Below are 26,250 nucleotides of genomic sequence, written 5' to 3'. Positions count from 1 at the left end.
GAGCAGAAATCTGTCCTTTTAACGAACTAGCGGATAAGCCCTTTTCTAAACCCTCTTGTAGAAAAGACAATATCCTAGGAATCCTAACCTTACTCCATGAGTAACTCTTGGATTCGCACCAATACAAATATTTACGCCATATCTTATGGTAAATTCTTCTGGTAACAGGTTTCCTAGCCTGTATTAAGGTATCAATAACCGACTCCGAGAAGCCACGCTTTGATAGAATCAAGCGTTCAATCTCCATGCAGTCAGCCTCAGAGAAATTAGATTTGGATGGTTGAAAGGACCCTGAATTAGAAGGTCCTGCCTCAGAGGCAGAGACCATGGTGGACAGGACGACATGTCCACTAGGTCTGCATACCAGGTTCTGCGTGGCCACGCAGGCACTATCAGAATCACTGATGCTCTCTCCTGTTTGATCTTGGCAATCAGTCGAGGCAGCAGCGGAAACGGTGGAAACACATAAGCCATCTTGAAAACCCAAGGGGCTGCTAGAGCATCTATCAGCGCCGCTCCCGGGTCCCTGGACCTGGATCCGTAATGAGGAAGCTTGGCGTTCTGGCGAGACGCCATGAGATCCAGATCTGGTTTGCCCCAACGATGAATCAGTTGAGCGAAGACCTCCGGATGAAGTTCCCACTCCCCCGGATGAAAAGTCTGGCGACTTAGAAAATCCGCCTCCCAGTTCTCCACGCCTGGGATGTAGATTGCTGACAGGTGGCAAGAGTGAGATTCTGCCCAGTGAATTATCTTTGAGACTTCCAACATCGTTAGGGAACTCCTGGTTCCCCCTTGATGATTGATGTAAGCCACAGTCGTGATGTTGTCCGACTGAAATCTGATGAACCTCAGAGTTGCTAACTGAGGCCAAGCTAGAAGAGCATTGAATATTGCTCTTAACTCCAGAATATTTATTGGGAGGAGTTTCTCCTCCTGACTCCATGATCCCTGAGCCTTCAGGGAATTCCAGACTGTGCCCCAACCTAGAAGGCTGGTGTCTGTTGTTACAATCGTCCAATCTGGCCTGCGAAAGGTCATCCCCTTGGACAGGTGGGGCCGAGAAAGCCACCATAGAAGAGAATCTCTGGTCTCTTGGTCCAGATTTAGTAGAGGGGACAAATCTGAATAATCCCCATTCCACTGACTTAGCATGCACAATTGCAGCGGTCTGAGATGCAGTCGCGCAAATGGTACTATGTCCATTGCCGCTACCATTAAGCCGATTACTTCCATGCACTGAGCTACTGACGGGTGTGGAATGGAATGAAGGGCACGGCAAGCATTTAGAAGTTTTGATAACCTGGCCTCCGTCAGGTAAATTCTCATCTCTACAGAATCTATAAGAGTCCCTAGGAAGGGAACCCTTGTGAGTGGTAATAGAGAACTCTTTTCCACGTTCACCTTCCACCCATGCGACCTCAGAAATGCCAGAACTATCTCTGTATGAGACTTGGCAGTTTGAAAACTTGACGCTTGTATCAGAATGTCGTCTAGGTACGGAGTTACCGCTATGCCTCGCGGTCTTAGTACCGCCAGAAGTGAGCCCAGAACCTTTGTAAAGATTCTTGGAGCCGTAGCTAACCCGAAGGGAAGAACTACAAACTGGTAATGCCTGTCTAGGAAGGCAAATCTTAGGTACCGATAATGATCCTTGTGAATCGGTATGTGAAGGTAGGCATCCTTTAAGTCCACTGTGGTCATGTACTGACCCTCTTGGATCATGGGTAGGATGGTTCCAAATAGTTTCCATTTTGAATGATGGAACTCTTAGGAATTTGTTTAGGATCTTTAAGTCCAAGATTGGTCTGAAGGTTCCCTCTTTCTTGGGAACCACAAACAGATTTGAATAGAATCCCTGCCCGTGTTCCGTCCGCGGAACTGGGTGGATCACCCCCATTAGTAAGAGGTCTTGTACACAGCGTAGAAATGCCTCTTTCTTTATTTGGTTTGCTGATAACCTTGAAAGATGAAATCTCCCTTGTGGAGGAGAAGCTTTGAAGTCCAGAAGATATCCCTGAGATATGATCTCCAACGCCCAGGGATCCTGGACATCTCTTGCCCAAGCCTGGGCGAAGAGAGATAGTCTGCCCCCCACTAGATCCGTTTCCGGATAGGGGGCCCTCTCTTCATGCTGTCTTAGGGGCAGCAGCAGGTTTTCTGGCCTGCTTGCCCTTGTTCCAGGACTGGTTAGTTTTCCAGCCCTGTCTGTAACGAGCAACAGCTCCTTCCTGTTTTGGAGCGGAGGAAGTTGATGCTGCTCCTGCCTTGAGGTTACGAAAGGCACGAAAATTAGACTGTTTGGCCTTTGATTTGGCCCTGTCCTGAGGTAGAGCATGGCCCTTACCTCCCGTAATGTCAGCGATAATTTCTTTCAAGCCGGGCCCGAATAAGGTCTGCCCTTTGAAAGGAATATTAAGCAATTTAGATTTAGAAGTCACGTCAGCTGACCAGGATTTAAGCCATAGCGCTCTGCGCGCTTGGATGGCGAATCCGGAGTTCTTAGCCGTAAGTTTGGTTAAATGTACGACGGCATCAGAAACAAATGCGTTAGCTAGCTTAAGTGCTTTAAGCTTGTTCATAATTTCATCCAATGGAGCTGTGCGAATGGCCTCTTCCAGAGACTCAAACCAGAATGCCGCCGCAGCAGTGACAGGCGCAATGCATGCAAGGGGCTGTAAGATAAAACCTTGTTGAACAAACATTTTCTTAAGGTAACCTTCTAATTTTTTATCCATTGGATCTGAAAAGGCACAACTATCCTCCACCGGGATAGTGGTACGCTTAGCTAAAGTAGAAACCGCTCCCTCCACCTTAGGGACCGTCTGCCATAAGTCTCATGTGGTGGGGTCTATAGGAAACATTTTCCTAAATATGGGAGGAGGGGAAAAAGGCACACCGGGTCTATCCCACTCCTTGCTAATAATCTCTGTAAGCCTTTAAGGTATAGGAAACACGTCAGTACACACCGGTACCGCATAGTATCTATCCAACCTACATAATTTTTCTGGAATTGCAACCGTGTTACAATCATTCAGAGCCGCTAATACCTCCCCTAGCAATATGCGGAGGTTCTCAAGCTTAAATTTAAAATTAGAAATCTCTGAATCCAGTCTCCCTGGATCAGATCCGTCACCCACAGAATGAAGCTCTCCGTCTTCATGTTCTGCAAATTGTGACGCAGTATCGGACATGGCTCTCACATCATCAGAGCTTAACCCAGAGCCATCACGCTTGCCTCTTAATTCTGGCAATTTAGATAATACTTCTGTCATAACAGTAGCCATGTCTTGCAAAGTGATTTGTAAGGGCCTCCCTGATGTACTTGGCGCCACAAAATCACGCACCTCCTGAGCGGGAGGCGAAGGTACTGACACGTGAGGAGAGTTAGTCGGCATAACTTCCCCCTCGTTGTCTGGTGATAATTTCTTTGCATGTAAAGACTGACTTTTATTTAAAGTTACATCAATGCATTTAGTACACAACCTTCTATGGGGCTCCACATTGGCCTTCATACATAGTGAACAAACAGATTCATCTGTGTCAGACATGTTTAAACAGACTAGCAATGAGACTAGCAAGCTTGGGAAATACTTTTCAAATAAATTTACAAGCAATATAAAAAACGCTACTGTGCCTTTAAGAAGCACAAAAAGCTGTCACAGTTGAAATAACAATGAAACCAAATTAGTTATAGCAACCAAATTTTCACACTAAATGTATTAAGTTAGCAAAGGATTGCACCCACCAGCAAATGGATGATTAACCCAAAAACGGATAACAATTTAATAATTAACGTTTTTATCACAGTCAAACACACTGTCACAGGTCTGCTGTGACTGATTACCTCCCTCAAAATGAATTTTGAAGACCTCTGAGCTCTCTAGAGACGTCCTGGATCATGGAGGATGAAGTAGGAAGATTGTGACTGAATTTTTACTGTGCAAAAAAGCGCTAAAATAGGCCCCTCCCACTCATATTACAACAGTGGGGAAGCTCAGTTAACTGTTTCTATGCAGAAACAAAAGTTAGCCATGTGGTAAAAATCATGCCCCAATAAGTTTTATCACCAAGTACCTCACAAAAAACGATTAACATGCCAGTAAACGTTTTGAACATACATTTTAAAAGTTATGAAGTGTTATTAATAAGCCTGCTACCAGTCGCTTTTACTGCAGTTAAGGCTCACACATTACTTCAGTATTAACAGTATTTTCTGAGTCAAATTCCATTCCCTAGAAAAATACTTCAGTGTACACACACTCCTCAGCCTAATACCAGTCGCTACCACTGCATTTAAGGCTGAACTTACATTACATTGCTATCAGCAGTAATTTCTCAGTCAATTCCATTGCTTAGAAAAATAATTTACTGCACATACCTCGTTTGCAGGGGGGCCCTGCATGCTATTCCCCTTTTCTGAAGTTACCTCACTCCTCGGAATGTGCGAGAACAGCCAGTGGATCTTAGTTACGTCTGCTAAGATCATAGAAAACGCAGGCAGATTCTTCTTCTAATGCTGCCTGAGAAACAAACAGCACACTCCGGTGCCATTTAAAATAACAAACTTTTGATTGAAGAAATAAACTAAGTTTAAAAACACCACAGACCTCTCACAATGACCTATCTTTAGTTAGCTTGCAAGAGAATGACTGGATATGACATGTGAGGGGAGGAGCTATATAGCAGCTCTGCTTGGGTGATCCTCTTGCAACTTCCTGTTGGGGAAGAGATATAATCCCATAAGTAATGGATGACCCGTGGACTGACTACACTTAACAAGAGAAAGTTAAAATATTTACAGATCTCTTGTAATACAGTGCTCAACGGCTGATATACGTTATGCATATAACAAAAAAAGTACTTTAATGCCCATTTAACTTAAAGAAGATGAATTTGTTTATTTTCTTATGGAAAATGTAAAAGCTACAAAACAAAAATATGACAAATTTTATTTCAGCATATAAATACGGCTGCTTTAGTTTAATATGATCTATTTCATCTTCTTTAATACGCAGTTTGATTATTTTGTGTAAATGCTCACAATTCTTCTATAATGAGATGTTTAAATGGTGACGCTTCAGGTTTTTTGTAAAAACTTTATTCATTCAGAAATAAAAAGACTTCAATTTAAAAGAAAAAGATAAAAGAAAATAAATAGAAATGTAAGATTTATCGTATTGTACAGTCTATTGCCTGGGGACATTTTTTTTTATTCTTTCATGCGTAGCTGTGGGAATTTGTGCCCTTTTTTAACAGCGCAAAGGTTTCCTGTACCTGTAACAAAACAATGGTGAATGAGTCAAACAGAAGATTCTGTGTGGGCACAACGAACACAAGTGACATTAAAAAAAGAAAAGCCACATTCAAAATGATGCAGCAGTGCATCAGGCTGATAACACAGGGGATTTCCATATTGGCTGATATACCGTGGAAGCGCATTTACTAGGTCTTGTTTGAAAAAGTACAGCCAAGAAAAATCAATTGTTCTCATCAACTACATTCATTTTTTTTAGCGTGGACACTTTCAAGATGGTCTGAAATATCTGCAATAAATGGCTGTATGTCTTGTCATTTTTGTAGTGTGTCTGAGTGACTGAGACGAGCACAGACAGATGGACAAATCTGTCACGTTGTTAATGGATGTGGAAACACGCAAATAAATGTTGCTTTTGGACAACATCTAATGGACCTGCTTTTTAAACACAATGGAACTTACTGTACAGCATAAACAATTAGTAAAACGGCTGAAGCTCAGGTTTTGGCATAGAACGACAAACACGTGGGCAGCATTAACAAACATGGCAGCACTAAAGCCAAATCATTAAGGACTGGATGTCTTTCTTGCCTATTATAGGAATTCAATGGACTGGCAAACCAGAACAAATTAGTTAAAGGGACATTCCAGCCAAAACTGGATTCCACATGGATACATTTCAGCTGTAAATAGAAACATTTTTGTAAAGTACATGTATTAGCAAAAATGCTTCTAATAAAAGCTATAGCTGTTTCAAACGAGCTTTTAAGTATGCACGTGCACCAGCATTTTAAACACAGCACTTGCTCAGAGAATCTAAGGTACCTGTAGCATCTGGTAACGACTCAATTTGTTAATTGCTGACATGATAAAAGCCCCACTGATGCTCTGAGCAGCTGCAGTATATAAAAATGCTGTTGCACTAAGAATCTCTAGCTATGCTTCACCTACACAGATTTTTTTTTACACAAAAACAGTGATAACGTTTACTAGAAGCATTTTTGCTAATGCATGTATATTGCAAATATGTTTCTATTCAAAGATGCAATTCATATATGTGCATTTAAGTTTTGACTGGAATGACCCTTTAAAGCAGTAATATCTGGCATAAGCATAAGGTATGCAAATACAAAATATTTCCAGCCACAAACAACTTTAAAAGGACCTTTATTCCTTATGCTGGGTCCATAGGTAAAACAAACAACGTTTCGAGCCAGTTAAAGGCTCTTAGTCATGACATAAGCATATTTTGTATTCGCATGACATTAATAATGAGGCTTGGCTAGTCTCTTTCCGTGCCCCACCTGCGGAGTGTGCTGTCTCCCTACCTTTGGATTTCTATAACCATAAGGTAAACATAAATAAATGATGTGACAGTAAAGTCAAAATTAGACTTATAATTCTGCTACAAAGTGAATTTTAAAATAATTTCATTTTAATTCTACCATCTAGTTTGCCTAATTTTCTTGGTATCCTTTGTTGAAAAGCATTCCGAGGTAGGCTCAGGAGCAACAATGCACTACTGGGAGCTAGCTGCTGGTTGGTGGCTGCACATATATGCCTCTTGTCATTGGCTCACCCAATGTATTCAGCTAGCTCTTAGCAGTGCAATATTGCTCCTACGGCGAATGATAGCAAGAGAATAAAGCAAATTTGATCATAGAGGAAAATTGAAGTAGTTTAAGTTTACAAATATAATATCTAGACTTACGTTTATCTTCAAATATATTCTTTGACTTCTTGTAGACCTCTGAAGGATCGAGTTTTGGAGAGTTTGATCGAGCAAGATTGGAGGGAAAGGGCAGTGGTTGTGGAAGGGGTTCAGTTGGGCAAATAGCTTCAAGACTTCCCACCAGGTCTTGTTTATCAGATTTCTGTTAAAGTACAAAGAAAAAATAAAATTAAAAAACCATACTCAACTGCAACCATGCATAACACTTCAAATTCCAAGACACAATTCTTAGTGCTCTGAAAGAGAGCCCTCTATAGGGCAAGACAGGTATAGCAGTATGATACTGATTTACGTCATTAAAAGGACATTAAACACTAAATACATGCTAGATAGAATGATGCATTCAAAGAAAAGATTAGTCCATGACTAACATGTAGATGTATTTTTTAAAGTTTCATTAGTTGTTTAAAAAGTGACAAAATAAGTGTAAAGTTTTAGTGTCTATAAAACACTGGGAGCTGCCATGTTGTAACTTGTGTTACCTTCTCTGCTGTGGCCAATTAGAGACAGTTATAAATAGGTCACTAGAGTGTGCAGCCAATGGTTGTGCTGGATTTAACAGTGTTCTGCACTTCCATTTCTAACAGGAACTGAAAAGCTCACAATTTCAGAATGGAATTACAGGCAAAGAGGACAAAATAAATAATGAAAGTATATTGCAGAGTTGTTTTATTATATACAATTTATCATTTTATATTACCATCTCAAAGTGTTTAATGTCCCTTTAAAGGGACCTTATAGTGGTCATTACAACAGGGTCGTGTAACTAGCGCTGCTAATTAGATTAGCAACAGTTCCCACTGGGGTCCCCTCAGTGCTCTGTAGGTCTCAAGCAGCAATTTTACTATGTGCTTAATCCCGTTGCAGGGTTAAACACATAGCTTTGCTGCATCACTAGTGATAAAATGGCATGCTCTAACAAACAGCTAAAATATTTCCAGGAGCACTATAGACAGGTGAAACAATATTATTTAAATTAAAAAAATGTAACCCTTTAAAAATCTAGTGTTTTTCTTTAAAATTTCCTTTTAAAATATGTGGTTATTCTGGCATAAAAACCATTTGATAAGATTTTCTAAAGGATTGTGACAGACCCCATGGTTTGTAGCCATTGTATGGATTATTTTCTTTCACATGCTCCTTTAAATGTATAATATAAGATGTGTTCTTAATATAACCATCCAAGGCTCAACAAATACCAGATGCCAGTTTGCCAGTGCCCAGTCTAGTTCCCTCCAAATTTTGTGATATATATATATATGTCCAAAAGAAGCATTTACTGGACCTTAAACATCTTTATTCAAATGTGATCTGGTCCATTGCAAAAAAAAATCTGAGTTTAACTAGCAACATTTCTACATATCTATATTTATGTACATGTATGTGTGTGTGCTTGTCTAAATTATAATTTATTCATAGAATTAAAATAAAAGTAAAACATTAAAATAAAATGTTCTAATTAATTTGATCACTAGAGATGCTGCAAAGCTATGTGTTTACCCCGCAAATGGGTTAAACACATAGTTAAAGGGACATGAAACCCACATTTTTTCTTTCATGATTTAGAAAGAGAATGCAATTTTAAACATCTTTCTAATTTACTTCTATTATCTAATTTGTTTTATTCTCTTGATATTCTTTGCTGAAAAGCATATCTAGATATGCTCAATAGCTGCTGATTGGTTGCTGCACATAGAAGCCTTGTGTGATTGGCTCACCCATGTGCATTGCGTTTTCTTCATCTAAGGATATCTAAAAAATTAAGCAAAATAAATAATAGAAGTAAATTGTAATGTTGTTTAAATTTGTATTCTCTACCTGAATCATGAAAGAAGGATTTTGGGTTTAGTGGCCCTTTAAATAACCACATAGGAACACATAGAGCACTGCTGGCCTTAAGCAGAAACTGCCACTGATCATCAGAATGTCACACGATCCAGCTGTGCCCTTTGAGGGGGGTTAAACACATAGCTCTGAAGCGTCGCTAGTAATAAAATGACACTAATAACTTAGAGCATTTAATTAATTTGATCACTAGAGATGCTGCAAAGCTATGTGTTTACCCCGCAAATGGGTTAAACACATAGTTAAAGGGACATGAAACCCACATTTTTTTCTTTCGTGATTTAGAAAGAGAATGCAATTTTAAACATCTTTCTAATTTACTTCTATTATCTAATTTGTTTTATTCTCTTGATATTCTTTGCTGAAAAGCATATCTAGATATGCTCAATAGCTGAAATACAATGCCTGTGTCTAAACACTGATAAGAGGGGTAGAGTTGGCTGCTCCAGGCAGCTTAGCTATGTAATTCATTTAGCTTATTTTTGAAAATGATTTTAAAATACTTGCCAGCATTTTTTAAACATTTTTTTTATGCAAACTATTTTCAATTAACCCTTTTAGGATATGCACAGATCTCAACCTGTTTTTATGTCCCTTTAAATGTCCCTTTCATGATTCAGATAGGGCATGTCATTTTAAACAACTTTCCAATTTACTTTTATAATCAATTTTGCTTTGTTCTCTTGGTATTCTTAGTTGAAAGCTAAACCTAGGAGGTTCATATGCTAATTTCTTAAACCTTATAGGCCGCCTCTTATCTGAATGCATTTTGACAGTTATTCTCCACTAGATGTTGTTAGTTCGTGTGTGCCATATAAATAACATTGAGCTCACTCACGTGGAGTTACCTAGGAGTCAGCACTGTTTGGCTAAAATGCAAGTCTGTCAAAAGAACTGAAATAAGGGGGCAGTCTGTAGATGCTTAGATACAAGGTAATCACAGAGGTAAAAAGTGTATTAATATAACTGTGTTGGTTGTGCAAAACTCTGGAATTGGTAATAAAGGGATTATCAATCTTTTTAAACAATAACAATTCTGGTGTAGACTGTCCCTTTAATATCAAAAGCTGTGGTTTCACTAAAGATTCTTATTTGGTACAATCTGAAACACCCAATCCAGTCTATTAATATAGTCCATTTTTATAAAGAAGGGTTATGAAAGTCACATCATGGTATTTATATTTGGCAGCCAAGCAGTAAAATACAAAATATAATTTTATGTGGATGAGATTGGACTGACAGAGAAGACTTTTATCAAATTAAATCAGAAACACTGACACAAACATATAAATATATTTCAGATGATGGTAGAATTTCTAGATAAATAGCTAAACTGAGGAATAGTCTGGAGTCTTCTGAAAGGCATTGAGGGAGTTTAAACGTACTCAGGTCTGTACAAAAAGCAGCTGTACATCAGAAAACAAAGTCTATAATTAGCTGAAAGGTCCAAAACACTATTATTAATGGACTGGTGAGCTCTCTCTAACAGGTCCCTCAGTTTACTTTCATAAGCTATAACAAAGAAATGCTGCAGGTTACTCAGAATTAAAGGGACAGTCTAGGCCAAAAAAAAAACTTTCATGATTCAGATAGAGCATGTAATTTTAAACAATTTTCCAATTTACTTTTATCACCAATTTTGCTTTGTTCTCTTGGTATTCTTAGTTGAAAGCTTAACCTAGGAGGTTCATATGCTAATTTCTTAGACCTTGAAGGCCACCTCTTTTCAGAATGCATTTTAACAGTTTTTCACCACTAGAGGGTGTTAGTTCATGCATTTCATATAGATAACACTGTGCTTGTGCATGTGAAGTTATGTGGGAGCAGGCACTGATTGGCTAAACTGCAAGTCTGTCAAAAGAACTGAAATAAAGGGGCAGTTTGCAGAGGCTTAGATACAAGATAATCACAGAGGTTAAAAGTATATTAATATAACTGTTGGTTATGCAAAACTGGGGAATGGGTAATAAAGGGATCATCTATCTTTTAAAACAATAAAAATTCTGGTGTAGACTGTCCCTTTAAAAACACCTTGAAACAGCACAAGCATTCTCGGAAAGATAACATGTGTACTTGGTTATAAATAACATACACAAAACAGGATTAGCAACATAAGCATGGCTATTATGAGACATGTCACTATGTACCCTCAATTATTGAAATTTAAAAAAAAAAAAAAGAAAAAATGTTTTTCTCACAAATGAGTAATAGACAAAATCACTTGCCTTAAAGGTACAGTCTAGTCAAAATTAAACTTTCGTGATTCAGATAGGGCATGCAAATTTAAACAACTTTCCAATTAATCATCAAATTTACTTTGTTCTGTTGGTATTCTTTGTTAAAAACTAAACCTAGGTAGGATCATATGCTAATTTCTAAGCCCTTGGATGCCAACTCTTATCTCAGTGCATTTTGACAGTTTTTCACAGCTAGACAGCGCTAGTTTATGTGTGTCATATAGATAACATTGTGCTCACTTCCATGGAGTTATTTATGAGTCAGCACGGATTGGCTAAAGTGCAAGTCAGTCAAAAGAGCTGAAATTAGGGAGCAGCCTGCAGAGGCTTATATATAAGGTAATCAGAGGTAAAAAGTATATTAATATAACAGTGTTGGTTAGGCAAATCTGGGGAATGGGTAACAAAGGGATTATCTATCTTTTTAAACAATGAGAATTCTGGCTGGAGTAGACAGTCCCTTTAACTTAAATCCAAATATTAAGTCATAGTTTCTTCAAAATCACAACCTAAGAAATAACAAATGTTGAAAAATGTGTATCTCATATTACTGTTTGATTATTCAGTGTTCCACTTCCACCTCTGGTTTCTTTGTGTTCAGATGGTTCCTAATTGGCATTTTTTTTTAAAGTCACAATCATTGATAGTGATCATGCCACATGAATACCTTAATGCTTAATATCCCATAATGCTTGCTATAATAGAATAGAAACCACTTGAGCATAAAGCAAAACAAATAGGAGTAGACAGAGCGTGAAAATATTAAGTAGTGACTTTGCTATTAAAGAAATATTTTAATGCAGCAATTATTTTAACTTCTGTTGGAGAGAGATTTAAGAGTTGTCTTATATTAAAAGGATTTTTCCCTGCAAAACAAAAAAACAAAATTTATGCTTACCTGATAAATTCATTTCTCCTGTAGTGTGGTCAGTCCACGGGTCATCATTACTTCTGGGATATTATCTCCTCCCCTACAGGAAGTGCAAGAGGATTCACCCAGCAGAGCTGCTATATAGCTCCTCCCCCCTACGTCACCTCCAGTCATTCGACCAAAGGACCAACGAGAAAGGAGAAGCCGAAGGGTGTAGTGGTGACTGGAGTATAATCCAAAAAAAAAAATTTTTTAGCCTGCCATAAAAAACAGGGCGGGCCGTGGACTGACCACACTACAGGAGAAATGAATTTATCAGGTAAGCATAAATTTTGTTTTCTCCTGTTAAGTGTGGTCAGTCCACGGGTCATCATTACTTCTGGGATACCAATACCAAAGCAAAAGTACACGGATGACGGGAGGGACAGGCAGGCTCTTTATACGGAGGGAACCACTGCCTGAAGAACCTTTCTCCCAAAAACAGCCTCCGAAGAAGCAAAAGTGTCAAATTTGTAAAATTTGGAAAAAGTATGAAGAGAAGACCAAGTTGCAGCCTTGCAAATCTGTTCAACAGAAGCCTCATTCTTAAAGGCCCAAGTGGAAGCCACAGCTCTAGTAGAATGAGCTGTAATTCTTTCAGGAGGCTGCTGTCCAGCAGTCTCATAGGCTAATCGTATTATGCTACGAAGCCAAAAAGAGAGAGAGGTAGCCGAAGCTTTTTGACCTCTCCTCTGACCAGAATAAACGACAAACAGGGAAGACGTTTGACGAAAATCCTTAGTTGCCTGTAGATAAAATTTCAGGGCACGGACTACATCTAGATTGTGTAGCAGACGTTCCTTCTTCGAGGAAGGATTAGGACACAAAGATGGAACAACAATCTCTTGATTGATATTCCTGTTAGTGACCACCTTAGGTAGGAACCCAGGTTTAGTACGCAGAACTACCTTGTCTGAATGAAAAATCAGATAAGGAGAATCACAATGTAAGGCAGATAACTCAGAAACTCTTCGAGCCGAGGAAATAGCCATTAAAAACAGAACTTTCCAAGATAACAACTTGATATCAATGGAATGAAGGGGTTCAAACACCCTGTAAAACATTAAGAACTAAGTTCAAACTCCATGGCGGAGCAACAGTTTTAAACACAGGCTTGATCCTAGCTAAAGCCTGACAAAAAGCTTGAACGTCCGGAACTTCTGACAGACGTTTGTGTAAAAGAATGGACAGAGCTGAAATCTGTCCCTTTAAAGAACTAGCAGATAACCCCTTTTCTAAACCTTCTTGTAGAAAAGACAATATCCTTGGAATCCTAACCTTACTCCATGAGTAACTCTTGGATTCGCACCAATATAAGTATTTACGCCATATTTTATGGTAAATCCTTCTGGTAACAGGCTTCCTAGCCTGTATTAAGGTATCAATAACTGGCTCAGAAAAACCACGTTTTGATAAAATCAAGCGTTCAATTTCCAAGCAGTCAGCTTCAGAGAAGTTAGATTTTGATGTTTGAATGGACCCTGGATCAGAAGGTCCTGTTTCAGAGGTAGAGACCAAGGCGGACAGGATGACATGTCCACTAGATCTGCATACCAAGTCCTGCGTGGCCATGCAGGTGCTATTAGAATCACTGATGCTCTCTCCTGTTTGATTCTGGCAATCAATCGAGGAAGCATCGGGAAGGGTGGAAACACATAAGCCATCCCGAAGGTCCAAGGTGCTGTCAAAGCATCTATCAGAACCGCTCCCGGATCCCTGGATCTGGACCCGTAGCGAGGAAGCTTGGCGTTCTGACGAGACGCCATGAGATCTATCTCTGGTTTGCCCCAACGTCGAAGTATCTGGGCAAAGACCTCCGGATGAAGTTCCCACTCCCCCGGATGAAAAGTCTGACGACTTAAGAAATCCGCCTCCCAGTTCTCCACTCCCGGGATGTGGATTGCAGACAGGTGGCAAGAGTGAGACTCTGCCCAGCGAATTATCTTTGATACTTCCATCATTGCTAGGGAGCTTCTTGTCCCTCCCTGATGGTTGATGTAAGCTACAGTCGTGATGTTGTCCGACTGAAACCTGATGAACCCCCGAGTTGTTAACTGGGGCCAAGCCAGAAGGGCATTGAGAACTGCTCTCAATTCCAGAATGTTTATTGGAAGGAGACTCTCCTCCTGATTCCATAGTCCCTGAGCCTTCAGAGAATTCCAGACAGCACCCCAACCTAGAAGGCTGGCGTCTGTTGTTACAATTGTCCAGTCTGGCCTGCTGAATGGCATTCCCCTGGACAGGTGTGGCCGATAAAGCCACCATAGAAGAGAATTTCTGGTCTCTTGATTCAGATTCAGAGTGGGGGACAAATCTGAGTAATCCCCATTCCACTGACTTAGCATGCACAATTGCAGCGGTCTGAGATGTAGGCGTGCAAAAGGTACTATGTCCATTGCCGCTACCATTAAGCCGATCACCTCCATGCATTGAGCTACTGATGGGTGTTGAATGGAATGAAGGACCCGGCATGCATTTTGAAGCTTTGTTAACCTGTCTTCTGTCAGGTAAATCTTCATTTCTACAGAATCTATCAGAGTCCCCAAGAAGGGAACTCTTGTGAGTGGAAAGAGAGAACTCTTCTTTTCGTTCACCTTCCATCCATGCGACCTTAGAAATGCCAGTACTAACTCTGTATGAGACTTGGCAGTTTGAAAGCTTGAAGCTTGTATCAGAATGTCGTCTAGGTACGGAGCTACCGAAATTCCTCGCGGTCTTAGTACCGCCAGAAGAGTACCCAGAACCTTTGTGAAGATTCTTGGAGCTGTAGCCAATCCGAATGGAAGAGCTACAAACTGGTAATGCCTGTCTAGAAAGGCAAACCTTAGATACCGGTAATGATTTCTGTGAATCGGTATGTGAAGGTAAGCATCCTTTAAATCCACTGTGGTCATGTACTGACCCTCTTGGATCATGGGCAAAATTGTTCGAATCGTTTCCATCTTGAACGATGGAACTCTTAGGAATTTGTTTAGGATCTTTAAATCCAAGATTGGCCTGAAAGTTCCCTCTTTTTTGGGAACTACAAACAGATTTGAGTAAAACCCTTGTCCTTGTTCCGACCGCGGAACTGGATGGATCACTCCCATTAATAAAAGATCTTGTACGCAGCGTAGGAACGCTTCTTTCTTTATTTGGTTTGTTGACAACCTTGACAGATGAAATCTCCCTCTTGGGGGAGAGGATTTGAAGTCCAGAAGGTATCCCTGAGATATGATCTCTAACGCCCAGGGATCCTGAACATCTCTTGCCCAAGCCTGGGCGAAGAGAGAAAGTCTGCCCCCTACAAGATCCGGTCCCGGATCGGAGGCCCTCGATTCATGCTGTCTTAGGGGCAGCAGCAGGTTTCCTGGCCTGCTTGCCCTTGTTCCAGGACTGGTTAGGTTTCCAGCCTTGTCTGTAGCGAGCAACAGCTCCTTCCTGTTTTGGTGCAGAGGAAGTTGATGCTGTTCCTGCTTTAAAATTACGAAAGGAACGAAAATTAGACTGTCTAGCCCTAGGTTTGGCTTTGTCCTGAGGCAGGGCATGGCCTTTACCTCCTGTAATGTCAGCGATAATCTCCTTCAAACCGGGCCCGAATAAGGTCTGCCCTTTGAAAGCTATATTAAGCAATTTAGATTTAGAAGTAACATCAGCTGACCAGGATTTTAGCCACAGCGCTCTGCGTGCCTGAATGGCAAATCCGGAATTCTTAGCCGTAAGTTTAGTTAAATGTACTACGGCATGTGAAATAAATGAGTTAGCTAACTTAAGGGTTCTAAGTTTGAGTGTAATCTCATCTAGCGTAGATGATTCAAGTGTCTCTTCCAGAGACTCAAACCAAAATGCTGCTGCAGCCGTGACAGGCGCAATACATGCAAGAGGTTGCAATATAAAACCTTGTTGAACAAACATTTTCTTAAGGTAACCCTCTAATTTTTTATCCATTGGATCTGAAAAAGCACAGCTATCCTCCACCGGGATAGTGGTACGCTTAGCTAAAGTAGAAACTGCTCCCTCCACCTTAGGGACCGTTTGCCATAAGTCTCGTGTGGTGGCGTCTATTGGAAAAATTTTTCTAAATATCGGAGGAGGTGAGAACGGCACACCGGGCCTATCCCACTCCTTAGTAACAATTTCAGTAAGTCTCTTAGGTATAGGAAAAACATCAGTACTCGCCGGTACCGCAAAATATTTATCCAACCTACACATTTTCTCTGGTATTGCAACTGTGTTACAATCATTCAGAGCCGCTAACACCTCCCCTAGTAATACACGGAGGTTTTCCAGCTTAAATTTCAAATTTGAAATATCTGAATCCAGTCTGTTTGGATCAGAACCGTCACCCACAGAATGAAGTTCTCCGTCCTCATGTTCTGCCGCCTGTGACGCAGTGTCTGACATGGCCCTAATATTATCAGCGCACTCTGTTCTCACCCCAGAGTGATCACGCTTGCCTCTAAGTTCTGGTAATTTAGCCAAAACTTCAGTCATAACAGTAGCCATATCCTGTAATGTGATTTTAAATGGCCGCCCAGATGTACTCGGTGCTACAATATCACGCACCTCCCGAGCGGGAGATGCAGGTACTGACACGTGAGGCGAGTTAGTCGGCATAACTCTCCCCTCGTTGTCTGGTGAAATATGTTCAATTTGTACAGATTGACTTTTATTTAAAGTAGCATCAATACAGTTAGTACATAAATTTCTATTGGGCTCCACTTTGGCATTAGCACATATAGCACATGTATCTTCCTCTGAATCAGACATGTTTAACACACTAGCAATTAACTAGCAACTTGGAAATGCTTTTTCAAGTAATTTACAATAATATGAAAACGAACTGTGCCTATAAGAAGCACAGAAAAAATTATGACAGTTGAAAATAATTAAGTTATAGCATCAAATCTTTGTAAGAAATATACAATTTTAGCAAAGGATTGTTCCCATTAGCAAAGGATAACTAACCCTGGCAGCAGAAAAAATACACAAATAAACGTTTTTTATCACAGTCAACTACACTCTTCACAGCTCTGCTGTGATGATTACCTCCCTCAAAAAGGGCTTTGGAGATCCCTGAGATCTGTAGAGATGAACCGGATCATGCAGGAAGAAAATGAACCTCTGACTGAGTTTTTTGATGCGTAGTAAAAGCGCCAAAAATGGCCCCTCCCCCTCACACATAACAGTGAGAGAGATCAGTGAACTGCTTTAATTTAAACAAAACTATTGCCAAGTGGAAAATATAGTGCCCAAAACATTTTTTCACCCAGTACCTCAGAGAAATAAACGTTTTTACATGCCAGCAAAAAAACGTTTAACCTCAATAAATTAATTGTTATTTAAAACCTATTGCAAGTCCCTGCAAATTAGGTTAAGTCTATGCATACAGTATAAATCCAGTGAAGTACCATTCCCCAGAATACTGAAGTGTAAAATATACATACATGACAGCCTGATACCAGCTACATCTACTGCATTTAAGGCTGAGTTTACATTATAACGGTATGGCAGGATTTTCTCATCAATTCCATGTCAGAAAATAAACTGCTACATACCTCTTTGCAGATTAATCTGTCCGCTGTCCCCTGATCTGAAGTTTACCTCTCCTCAGATGGCCGAGAAACAGCAATATGATCTTAACTACTCCGGCTAAAATCATAGAAAAAACTCAGGTAGATTCTTCTTCAAATTCTACCAGAGAATGAATAACACACTCCGGTGCTATTATAAAATAACAAACTTTTGATTGAAGGTAATAAACTAATTAAATCACCACAGTCCTCTCACACATCCTATCTATTCGTTGGGTGCAAGAGAATGACTGGAGGTGACGTAGGGGGGAGGAGCTATATAGCAGCTCTGCTGGGTGAATCCTCTTGCACTTCCTGTAGGGGAGGAGATAATATCCCAGAAGTAATGATGACCCGTGGACTGACCACACTTAACAGGAGAAAAGATCTTTTTATTTTTTTAAAGAAAAGACTAAAATCCACAGGGTTTAAATAGTAAAAGTTATACTCTCTGAATATCCCTATGTCATTCCATTAGTTATATTTGTAGAGGTTAAATGGATACTAAACCCAAATTTTTTCTTTCATGATTCAGATAGAGAATGCAATTTTAAGCAACTTTCTAATTTACTCATATCATTTTTTCTTTATTCTCTTGCTATCTTTATTTAAAAAGCAGGAATGTAAAGCTGGCCCATTTTAAGTTTAGCACCCTGGATAGCGCTTGCTTATTGGTGGGTACATTTTGCAAACCAATAAGCAAGCGTAACCCAGGTTCCGAACCAAAAAAAGGCCGGCAACTAAGCTTTACATTCCTGCTTTTTAAATAAAGATAGCAAAAGAACAAATGGATAATAGGAGTAAATCAGAAAGTTGCTTAAAATTGCATGCTTGATCTGAACATAAAAGAAAACAATTGGGGTTTAATATCCCTTTAAACACTATTTTTGAAAATGTATGGAACTATAAAATGCTCTTATGAAATACAGCATTTTTATTTGTACATACATAAGAACATCCCTTAAAGTGAAAAAAACTGAAATACACATGACTGCACAAGAGTGATCCCAGCTTAAAAGTTAAACAGATGTATATGACAATTTTAATTTAATAGAAAGTATTGAAAAAATTACTATTACTACACTGTGGGCACATACACAATATGAATAGATTCTTATAAGTGTCTAATGATAGTGGCATATATAATTTATTGAATTATACTCACCACTTTTGATACTTTTGCAGGGGATGGAGGACCTAAACAAAGAAAAAGATAGTAAATTATAGAACATTTGAAAACATAAACATGCATGTGATAATTGTAACATATAGCAGATACATAGATGTAGGCTATGATATATATATATATATATATATATATATATATATATATATATATATATATATATATATATATATATATATATATATATATACACACACACACAGTATCCCACAAAAGTGAGTACACCCTTCACATTTTTGTAAATATTTTATTATATCTTTTCATGAGTCAACACTGAAGAAACGACACTTTGTTACAATGTCTGTATTACAGTGTAAATTTGCTGTCCCCTCAAAGTAACTCAACACACAGCCATTAATGTCTAAACCGTTGGCAACAAAAGTGAGTACACCCCTAAGTGGAAATGTCCAAATTGGGCCCAAAGTTTCAATATTTTGTGTGGCCACCATTATTTTCCAGCACTGCCTTAACCTTCTTGGGCATGGAGTTCACCAGAGCTTCAGGTTGCCACTGGAGTCCTCTTCCACTCCTCCATGATGACATCACAGAGCTGGTGGATGTTAGAGAACTTGGGCTCCCCCACCTTTCACTTGAGGATGCCCCAAAGATGCTCAATAGGGTTTAGGTCTGGAGACATGCTTGGCCAGTTCATCACCTTTACCCTCAGCTTCTTTAGCAAGGCAGTAGTCATCTTGGAGGTTTATTTGGGGCCGTTATCATGTTGGAATACTGCCCTGCAGCCCAGTCTCTGAGGGGATCATGCTCTGCTTCAGTATGTCACAGTACATGTTGGCATTCATGGTTTCTTCAATGAACTGTAGCTCCCCAGTGCATGCAGCACTCATGCAGGCCCAGACCATGACACTCCCACCACCACCATGCTTGACTGTAGGCAACACACACTTGTCTTTGTACTCCTCACCTGGTTGCTGCCACACCCGCTTGACACCATCTGAACCAAATAAGTTTATCTTGGTCTCAGGACATGGTTCCAGTAATCCATGTCCTTAGTATGCTAGTATGCTTCAGTAAACTGTTTGCAGGCTTTCTTGTGCATCATCTTTAGAAGTGGCTTCCTTCTGGTACAACAGCCATGCAGACCAATTTGATGCAGTGTGCAGCGTATGGTCTGAGCACTGACAGGCTGACCCCCCACCCCTTAAACCTCTGCAGCAATGCTGGCAGCACTCATACGTCTATTTCCCAAAGACAACCTCTGGATATGACGCTGAGCACGTGCACTCAACTTCTTTGTTCGACCATGGTGAGGCCTGTTCTGAGTGGAACCTGTCCTGTGAAACCACTGTATGATCTTGCCCACCGTGCTGCAGCTCAGTTTCAGTGTCATCCTAATCTTTTTATAGCCTATGCCATCTTTATGTAGAGCAACAATTCTTTTTTCCAGATCTTCGAAGAGTTCTTTGCCATGAGGTGCCATGTTGAACTTCCAGTGACCAGTACGAGAGAGTGTGAGAGCGATAACACCAAGTTTAACACACCTGCTCCCCATTCACACCTGAGACCTTGTAACACTAACAAGTCACATGACACCAGGAAGGGAAAATGGCTAATTGGGCCCAATTTGGACATTTACACTTAGAGGTGTACTCACTTTTGTTGCCAACGGTTTAGACATTAATGGCTGTGTGTTGAGTTATTTTAAGGGGACAGCAAATTTTCACTGTTATACAGGCTGTGCACTCGCTACTTTACATTGTAGCAACGTGTAATTTCTTCAGTGTTGTCACATGAAAAGATATAATACAAGGTAACCTAAGTTACAACATGGCAGCCCCCATTGTTTTATAGACACTAAAACTTTACACTTATTTTGTCAATATTTAAACAACTAATGACAAAAACTAATGAATAAAAAATACATCTACATGTTATTCTCAGACTAATCTTTTCTTTAAATGCATCATTCTATCTAGCATTTATTTAGTGTTTAATGTCCCTTTAACAGCAGAAAATAAATTGACCTATTTATATAAAGCAGTTTATTTTTTTATTAATACTGCATACTTAAAATTTAAATGTGAATTTTTAAATGTACCAACTAAATGTGTGATTGAGGGAATGCTTACAAATCACAAGGGAGCATCCATCATGAGGATATAGATACTACAACCATAACGTTTAGTTGGTACTCTATTGAGTTTGCAGAAGGCTTTTTTTTCTAATATTTATAAAACTGAGGGTATTCTCCTCTATAACAAAATGTATTATTTGGCCAAACACGTTATTCTTCTGAATGAGAAAAAAAATCTATGGTTCATATAACGGTGGGTTATAGCTTCATGCAAATTAAGTACAACAGGCCTGAAGTATTTGGACTTTTTCTCTACCCCTATATAACACCTAATTTCCTGCTGGCTTTACTTTAACATTTAAACACACAACAACTTATTCTGAGAAAGATGGCAGATTATTGCAGATGTTCCATTTATAGTTACTTGGGACGATCCTTTTACACACAAAAAGGTCCTTCAGGGATTGTCGAATGAAACAACAAGCCCAAAATGTTTAATTGTGGGAAAGACAAAGCACCCCTTAACCCTTTCGAGTCTGGGCTAAAGTGCCTACATCGGAACAACTGTTCCGATGTAGACAAATTGAAACCACGCGATCGTGCAGACGATTTCAATTATTGGATTGTGTCTGGGGGGCGTCCCTACAACCCTAGGAACGCCCCCAAGACCGCAATCAAGTCCTGACAGCACAGAAGGCTTCAGGATAACCGTTAGCTATTATGTTCTATTCCGTCATAACGGCTTTAAAGCCCAGTCTAATTATGATGGAATAGAACGGCATAACGGCTTTAAAAGGTTAAAGGGACATTAAACACTAAAAAAATGCTAGATAGAATGATGCATTCAAATACAATATTTGTCTGAGAATAACGTAGGTGTATTTTTTAAAGTTTAATCACCTGTACGATCGGGTTAATTGACACCGATTGGCCGCGAGTCTGCAGAGTGCGGCATTGCACCAGCAGTTCACAAGAGCTGCTGGTGCAATGCTGAATACGGAGAGCGTATTGCTCTCCGCATTCAGCTATGTCTGTCGGACCTGATCCGCGCTGTCAGATCAGGTCCGACAGACATATGATAAATAGGCCTTATAGTGTTAAAAGCCAGATGATATTAGTCTTGACAGCTCAAACTGATAAAGGATGAAGAGGAGGGCACTGTTTTACATCTAGGGATTAAGGGACAGAGGAGACAAATGTGTAGGGCTGCTTTTGTAAAACATGCAAAAATGGTTTATATTCAGTATTTGCAAGTGTAACAGGTTTACAGGACTGCAAAAGGGTAAACCCCCTAACCTTAGCAGCAGAAAATAATAATAATCTGCTCTTTAAAGTCAAGGACAAAGAAAACAAGGTAAAGATGTTGAAATTAAATCGACCTCCACATGGAAACTGGAAAAGTACTGACAACTCAACAATAACTAAAATTGAGAACAATAAAATAGAGTGGAGTAACAGCCTAAACTCCATAAAATTTGTCATCAAATATATTGCAAAGATTAAAGGTCAATGTTGCAGGCAGAAAATTTGATAACAAATGCTCTAGTCTTGTACTTCTCAAACCTCCAGAGAATTCGGGATCATCATCTCTGAAGAGATCAAATGCCAAGATGAATAAACTAATGGCTAATTAAAACACTATTAGTTATAGCAGCATTAAAAAAACTAATAGTAGGAAAACACCCTTTGATGCTTTTCTGTCCATCTCCAGATGAGGCTGAATTGATGAAATGCTGTGGTTGCCACCCAGGTTGTTGATTTAGGACATCCATAAAACTGTCAGACTAAATCAAGACATGAGGTAGACGCAATTGGGGACATCTGAATTTTTAGAGGTAAACAACTTAAAAAAGACGACCTTCCTAAAGCTGTAAGATGATTGTAGACAACAGACCAAAATACCAAATTAACTGCTGAAAAAGGAACAAGGAAATTGGACAAATTAAGATGTCTTTCCATTCAGCCAAGAAACTTCTGCACTGCTGCCATGAAAAATCAGGTAAAAAGAAATCTGTTAAAATAAATTTACTTACTACCTGGCTACAATTTAAGCCAATGTTAAGCTAAAAATGAGCTAATATTAATTGTTTCCAATGTTTAATGCACAAATTATCATTAAATCAAATTATGTTAAATTATGTAATTATTCTCAGCTTTAGATTGATTAAAGTAGCATGTATAAATAAGAGAAAATTTTATAATATTGCAAAGTATAACATTGCCCCACCCAGCTACTTCATAATGTCATCTGGCTGACAAACGTGAAGAACACTGCCTAGATTTATTTAGGATAGAGTCAGCATAACTAAAATCTAAAGGAAAAAATACTGTCACATAAAATGCCAAATCCATTAACCTGTGGTTTGCCAAGGATGTAAAAAGTAGCAGGACTGGAAAATTCACCACACAGAATAAAATCAAGCAAAGATAATCCACTTGAACATCTCAAACACATCCTTGCCTATTACCAAAGGACACTAAGATACTAGGATGGTCTGCATCCTATGCCCACATTTCCAGTTCTTTGGGGAATATAAACCAAAGGTTACTCTAGCGTGTGTTACCTGTTCACAGTAACCACCATCTGAAGGCAACCCATATAGACAAAGTGATGGGCAGATATGTGCAACAGTAGGAAACTATAACGAGCCCCCAACATAAGAGATAGAAAAAGAACTGACCCTAGCATGAATTATTTATTGTTACAAGAATATAAAACAAAACAGTATTTTACACCTGCCTGTATGCAGAGCATTGTGTGTGTGTGTTTTTTTTTCCCTGGCTGGGTCTTATACAAAAGAACACACTTATCTGAAACAACCCAATGACTAGACATGTTTGGATTTAAAGTCTAGAAATGTATTTCAAAGCCATTTTACAAAGGATATTACTTCCAATACCTACAATATACAGGTATACCTCACTTTACAGCGCTTCACTTTACAGCGATTCGCTAATACAGCGCTTTGTGGAGCTGAAGTTCAACCTCCCAGGATTTTGAAACAGTGCTGTAAATCATTGTGAGATTGCGAGAAAAGTGACTGGCACCATTTTTCTATGCTTAGTTCACTCTTAACTGCATTGCAGTGCAATCTGTGTCTCAGTGCTATAGTCTGGCAAATTTTACTACAGTAATTGTCACTATTTTGCAGGTACAGTATTTATTGAATACTAATTTAATACTTGCTGTGCTAGTGTTAAACTAAACGTTATCACTATTGCACCCCTAATATATGTTAGTTCAAACATGTTTTTAAGATTTTAAACACTGAAAAGAAAGCTAAAACTGCCTTGTTTCACTTTAAGGCGGTTTTCACTTTACAGCGGGGCTCCGGTCCCTAACCCGCTGTATGAGCGGGGTATACCTGTACAATCACTATGAGGGGTAAAACACTAAACACTGGATATAAACTATTTAGTTTAGGGACTAAAGTCCATCGCTTTTCTAACTGCTGAATTTATAGTATACTATTCAGCAGTTAATTATTTTGGGCCTATAATGAAAGTATATATTCTTGTAGGTGAGCCATATATACCACTATAATAATCTGCTTTCTTTATCTGAATCACAAACTAAAAAAAATTAGGTTACATGTCCCTTTAAGCAACTTAACATTTACTTTAAAAAGACACAGAAACTAAAGCAACCAGGAAATATTCTATATTAGGGTTATAAACAACTGTTGAAAACAAAATGTTTAAAGGGACAGTATACTGTAAAAACAGAATTTATGCTTACCTGATAAATTTATTTCTCTTGTGATGTATCGAGTCCACGGATTCATCCATACTTGTGGGATATTCTCCTTCCCTACAGGAAGTGGCAGAGAGAGCACCCACAGCAGAGCTGTCTATATAGCTCCTCCCTTAGCTCCACCCCCCAATCATTCGACCGAAGACTAGGAAGAAAAAGGAGAAACTATAGGGTGCAGTGGTGACTGAAGTTTTTTAAATAAAAATATACTACCTGTCTTAAATAGACAGGGTGGGCCGTGGACTCGATACATCACAAGAGAAAGAAATTTATCAGGTAAGCATAAATTCTGTTTTCTCTTGTAAGATGTATCGAGTCCACGGATTCATCCATACTTGTGGGATACCAATACCAAAGCTTTAGGACACAGATGAAGGGAGGGACAAAACAGGTTCCTTAAACAGAAGGCACCACTGCTTGTAGAACCTTTCTCCCAAAAATAGCCCCGAAGAAGCAAATAAATCGAATTTGTAAAATTTGGAAAAAGTATGAAGCGAAGACCAAGTCGCCGCTTTACAAATCTGTTCAACAGAAGCCTCATTTTTAAAGGCCCATGTGGAAGCGACTGCTCTAGTAGAATGAGCAGTAATTCTTTCAGGAGGCTGCTGGCCAGCAGTCTCATAAGCCATACGAATGATGCTTTTCAGCCAAAAAGAAAGAGAGGTAGCCGTAGCCTTTTGACCTCTCCGCTTACCAGAATAGACAACAAACAATGAAGATGTTTGACGGAAATCTTTGGTTGCTTGTAAGTAGAATTTTAAAGCACAAGTCACATCAAGATTGTGCAACAAACGTTCCTTCTTTGAAGAAGGATTAGGACACAGCGAAGGAACAACAATTTCATGATTGATATTCCTATTAAAAAGAACCTTAGGAAGGAATCCAGGTTTGGTACGTAAAACCACCTTATCTGCATGGAAAATAAGATAAGGTGAGTCACACTGTAAAGCAGATAACTTAGAAACTCTTCGAGCCGAAGAGATAGCTACTAAAAAAAAAAAACTTTCCAAGATAGAAGCTTAATATCTATGGAATGCATAGGTTCAAAAGGAAACCCTTGAAGAACTTTAAGAACCAAGTTTAGGCTCCATGGCGGAGCAACAGGTTTAAATACAGGCTTGATCCTGACCAAGGCCTTGAATGTCTGGGACATCTGCCAGACGTTTGTATAAAAGAATAGACAAAGCAGATATTTGTCTCTTTAAGGAACTAGCTGATAATCCCTTCTCCAATCCTTCTTGGAGAAAAGACAAAATTCTAGGAATCCTAATCTTACTCCATGAGAAACCCTTGGATTCACACCAACAAAGATATTTGCGCCAAATCTTATGATAGATTTTTCTGGTGACAGGCTTTCTAGCCTGAATCAGGGTATCAATGACCGACTCAGAGGACCTTGGATTAGAAGGTCCTGCCTCATTGGCAGAGTCCACGGTGGAACAGATGACATGTCCACCAGGTCTGCATACCAAGTCCTGCGTGGCCACGCAGGTGCCATCAGAATCACTGAAGCTCTCTCCTGCTTGATTCTGGCAACCAGACATGGGAGGAGAGGAAACGGTGGAAATACATAAGCCAGATTGAAGGACCAGGGCACTGCTAGAGCATCTATCAGTACCGCCTGGGGATCCCGGGACCTGGACCCATAACGCGGAAGTTTGGCGTTCTGGCGGGACGCCATCAGATCCAATTCTGGTGTGCCCCATAGCTGAGTCAGCTGGGCAAATACCTCCGGATGGAGCTCC

General features: G+C 39.5%; 1 protein-coding gene across 2 annotated transcripts in view; it reads right to left on the bottom strand.

The window, feature by feature from the left end:
• MAGI3 (membrane associated guanylate kinase, WW and PDZ domain containing 3) overlaps positions 1–26,250 on the bottom strand; it is a 592,065-nt gene that overhangs the window by 91,737 nt on the left and 474,078 nt on the right. For both annotated transcript variants that reach the window (XM_053706657.1, XM_053706658.1), the window contains exons 11-12: positions 18,699–18,730; positions 6,969–7,131 (exon numbers count right to left, since the gene is read on the bottom strand). In XM_053706657.1, the coding sequence (XP_053562632.1) occupies positions 6,969–7,131; positions 18,699–18,730 (195 nt within the window). The remainder of the gene's footprint in view (positions 1–6,968; positions 7,132–18,698; positions 18,731–26,250) is intronic.

The sequence above is a fragment of the Bombina bombina genome, chromosome 3, assembly GCF_027579735.1.
Source record: "Bombina bombina isolate aBomBom1 chromosome 3, aBomBom1.pri, whole genome shotgun sequence".
NCBI classification, from domain to species: domain Eukaryota; kingdom Metazoa; phylum Chordata; class Amphibia; order Anura; family Bombinatoridae; genus Bombina; species Bombina bombina.
This window is presented reverse-complemented; position numbering and strand designations above follow the sequence as displayed.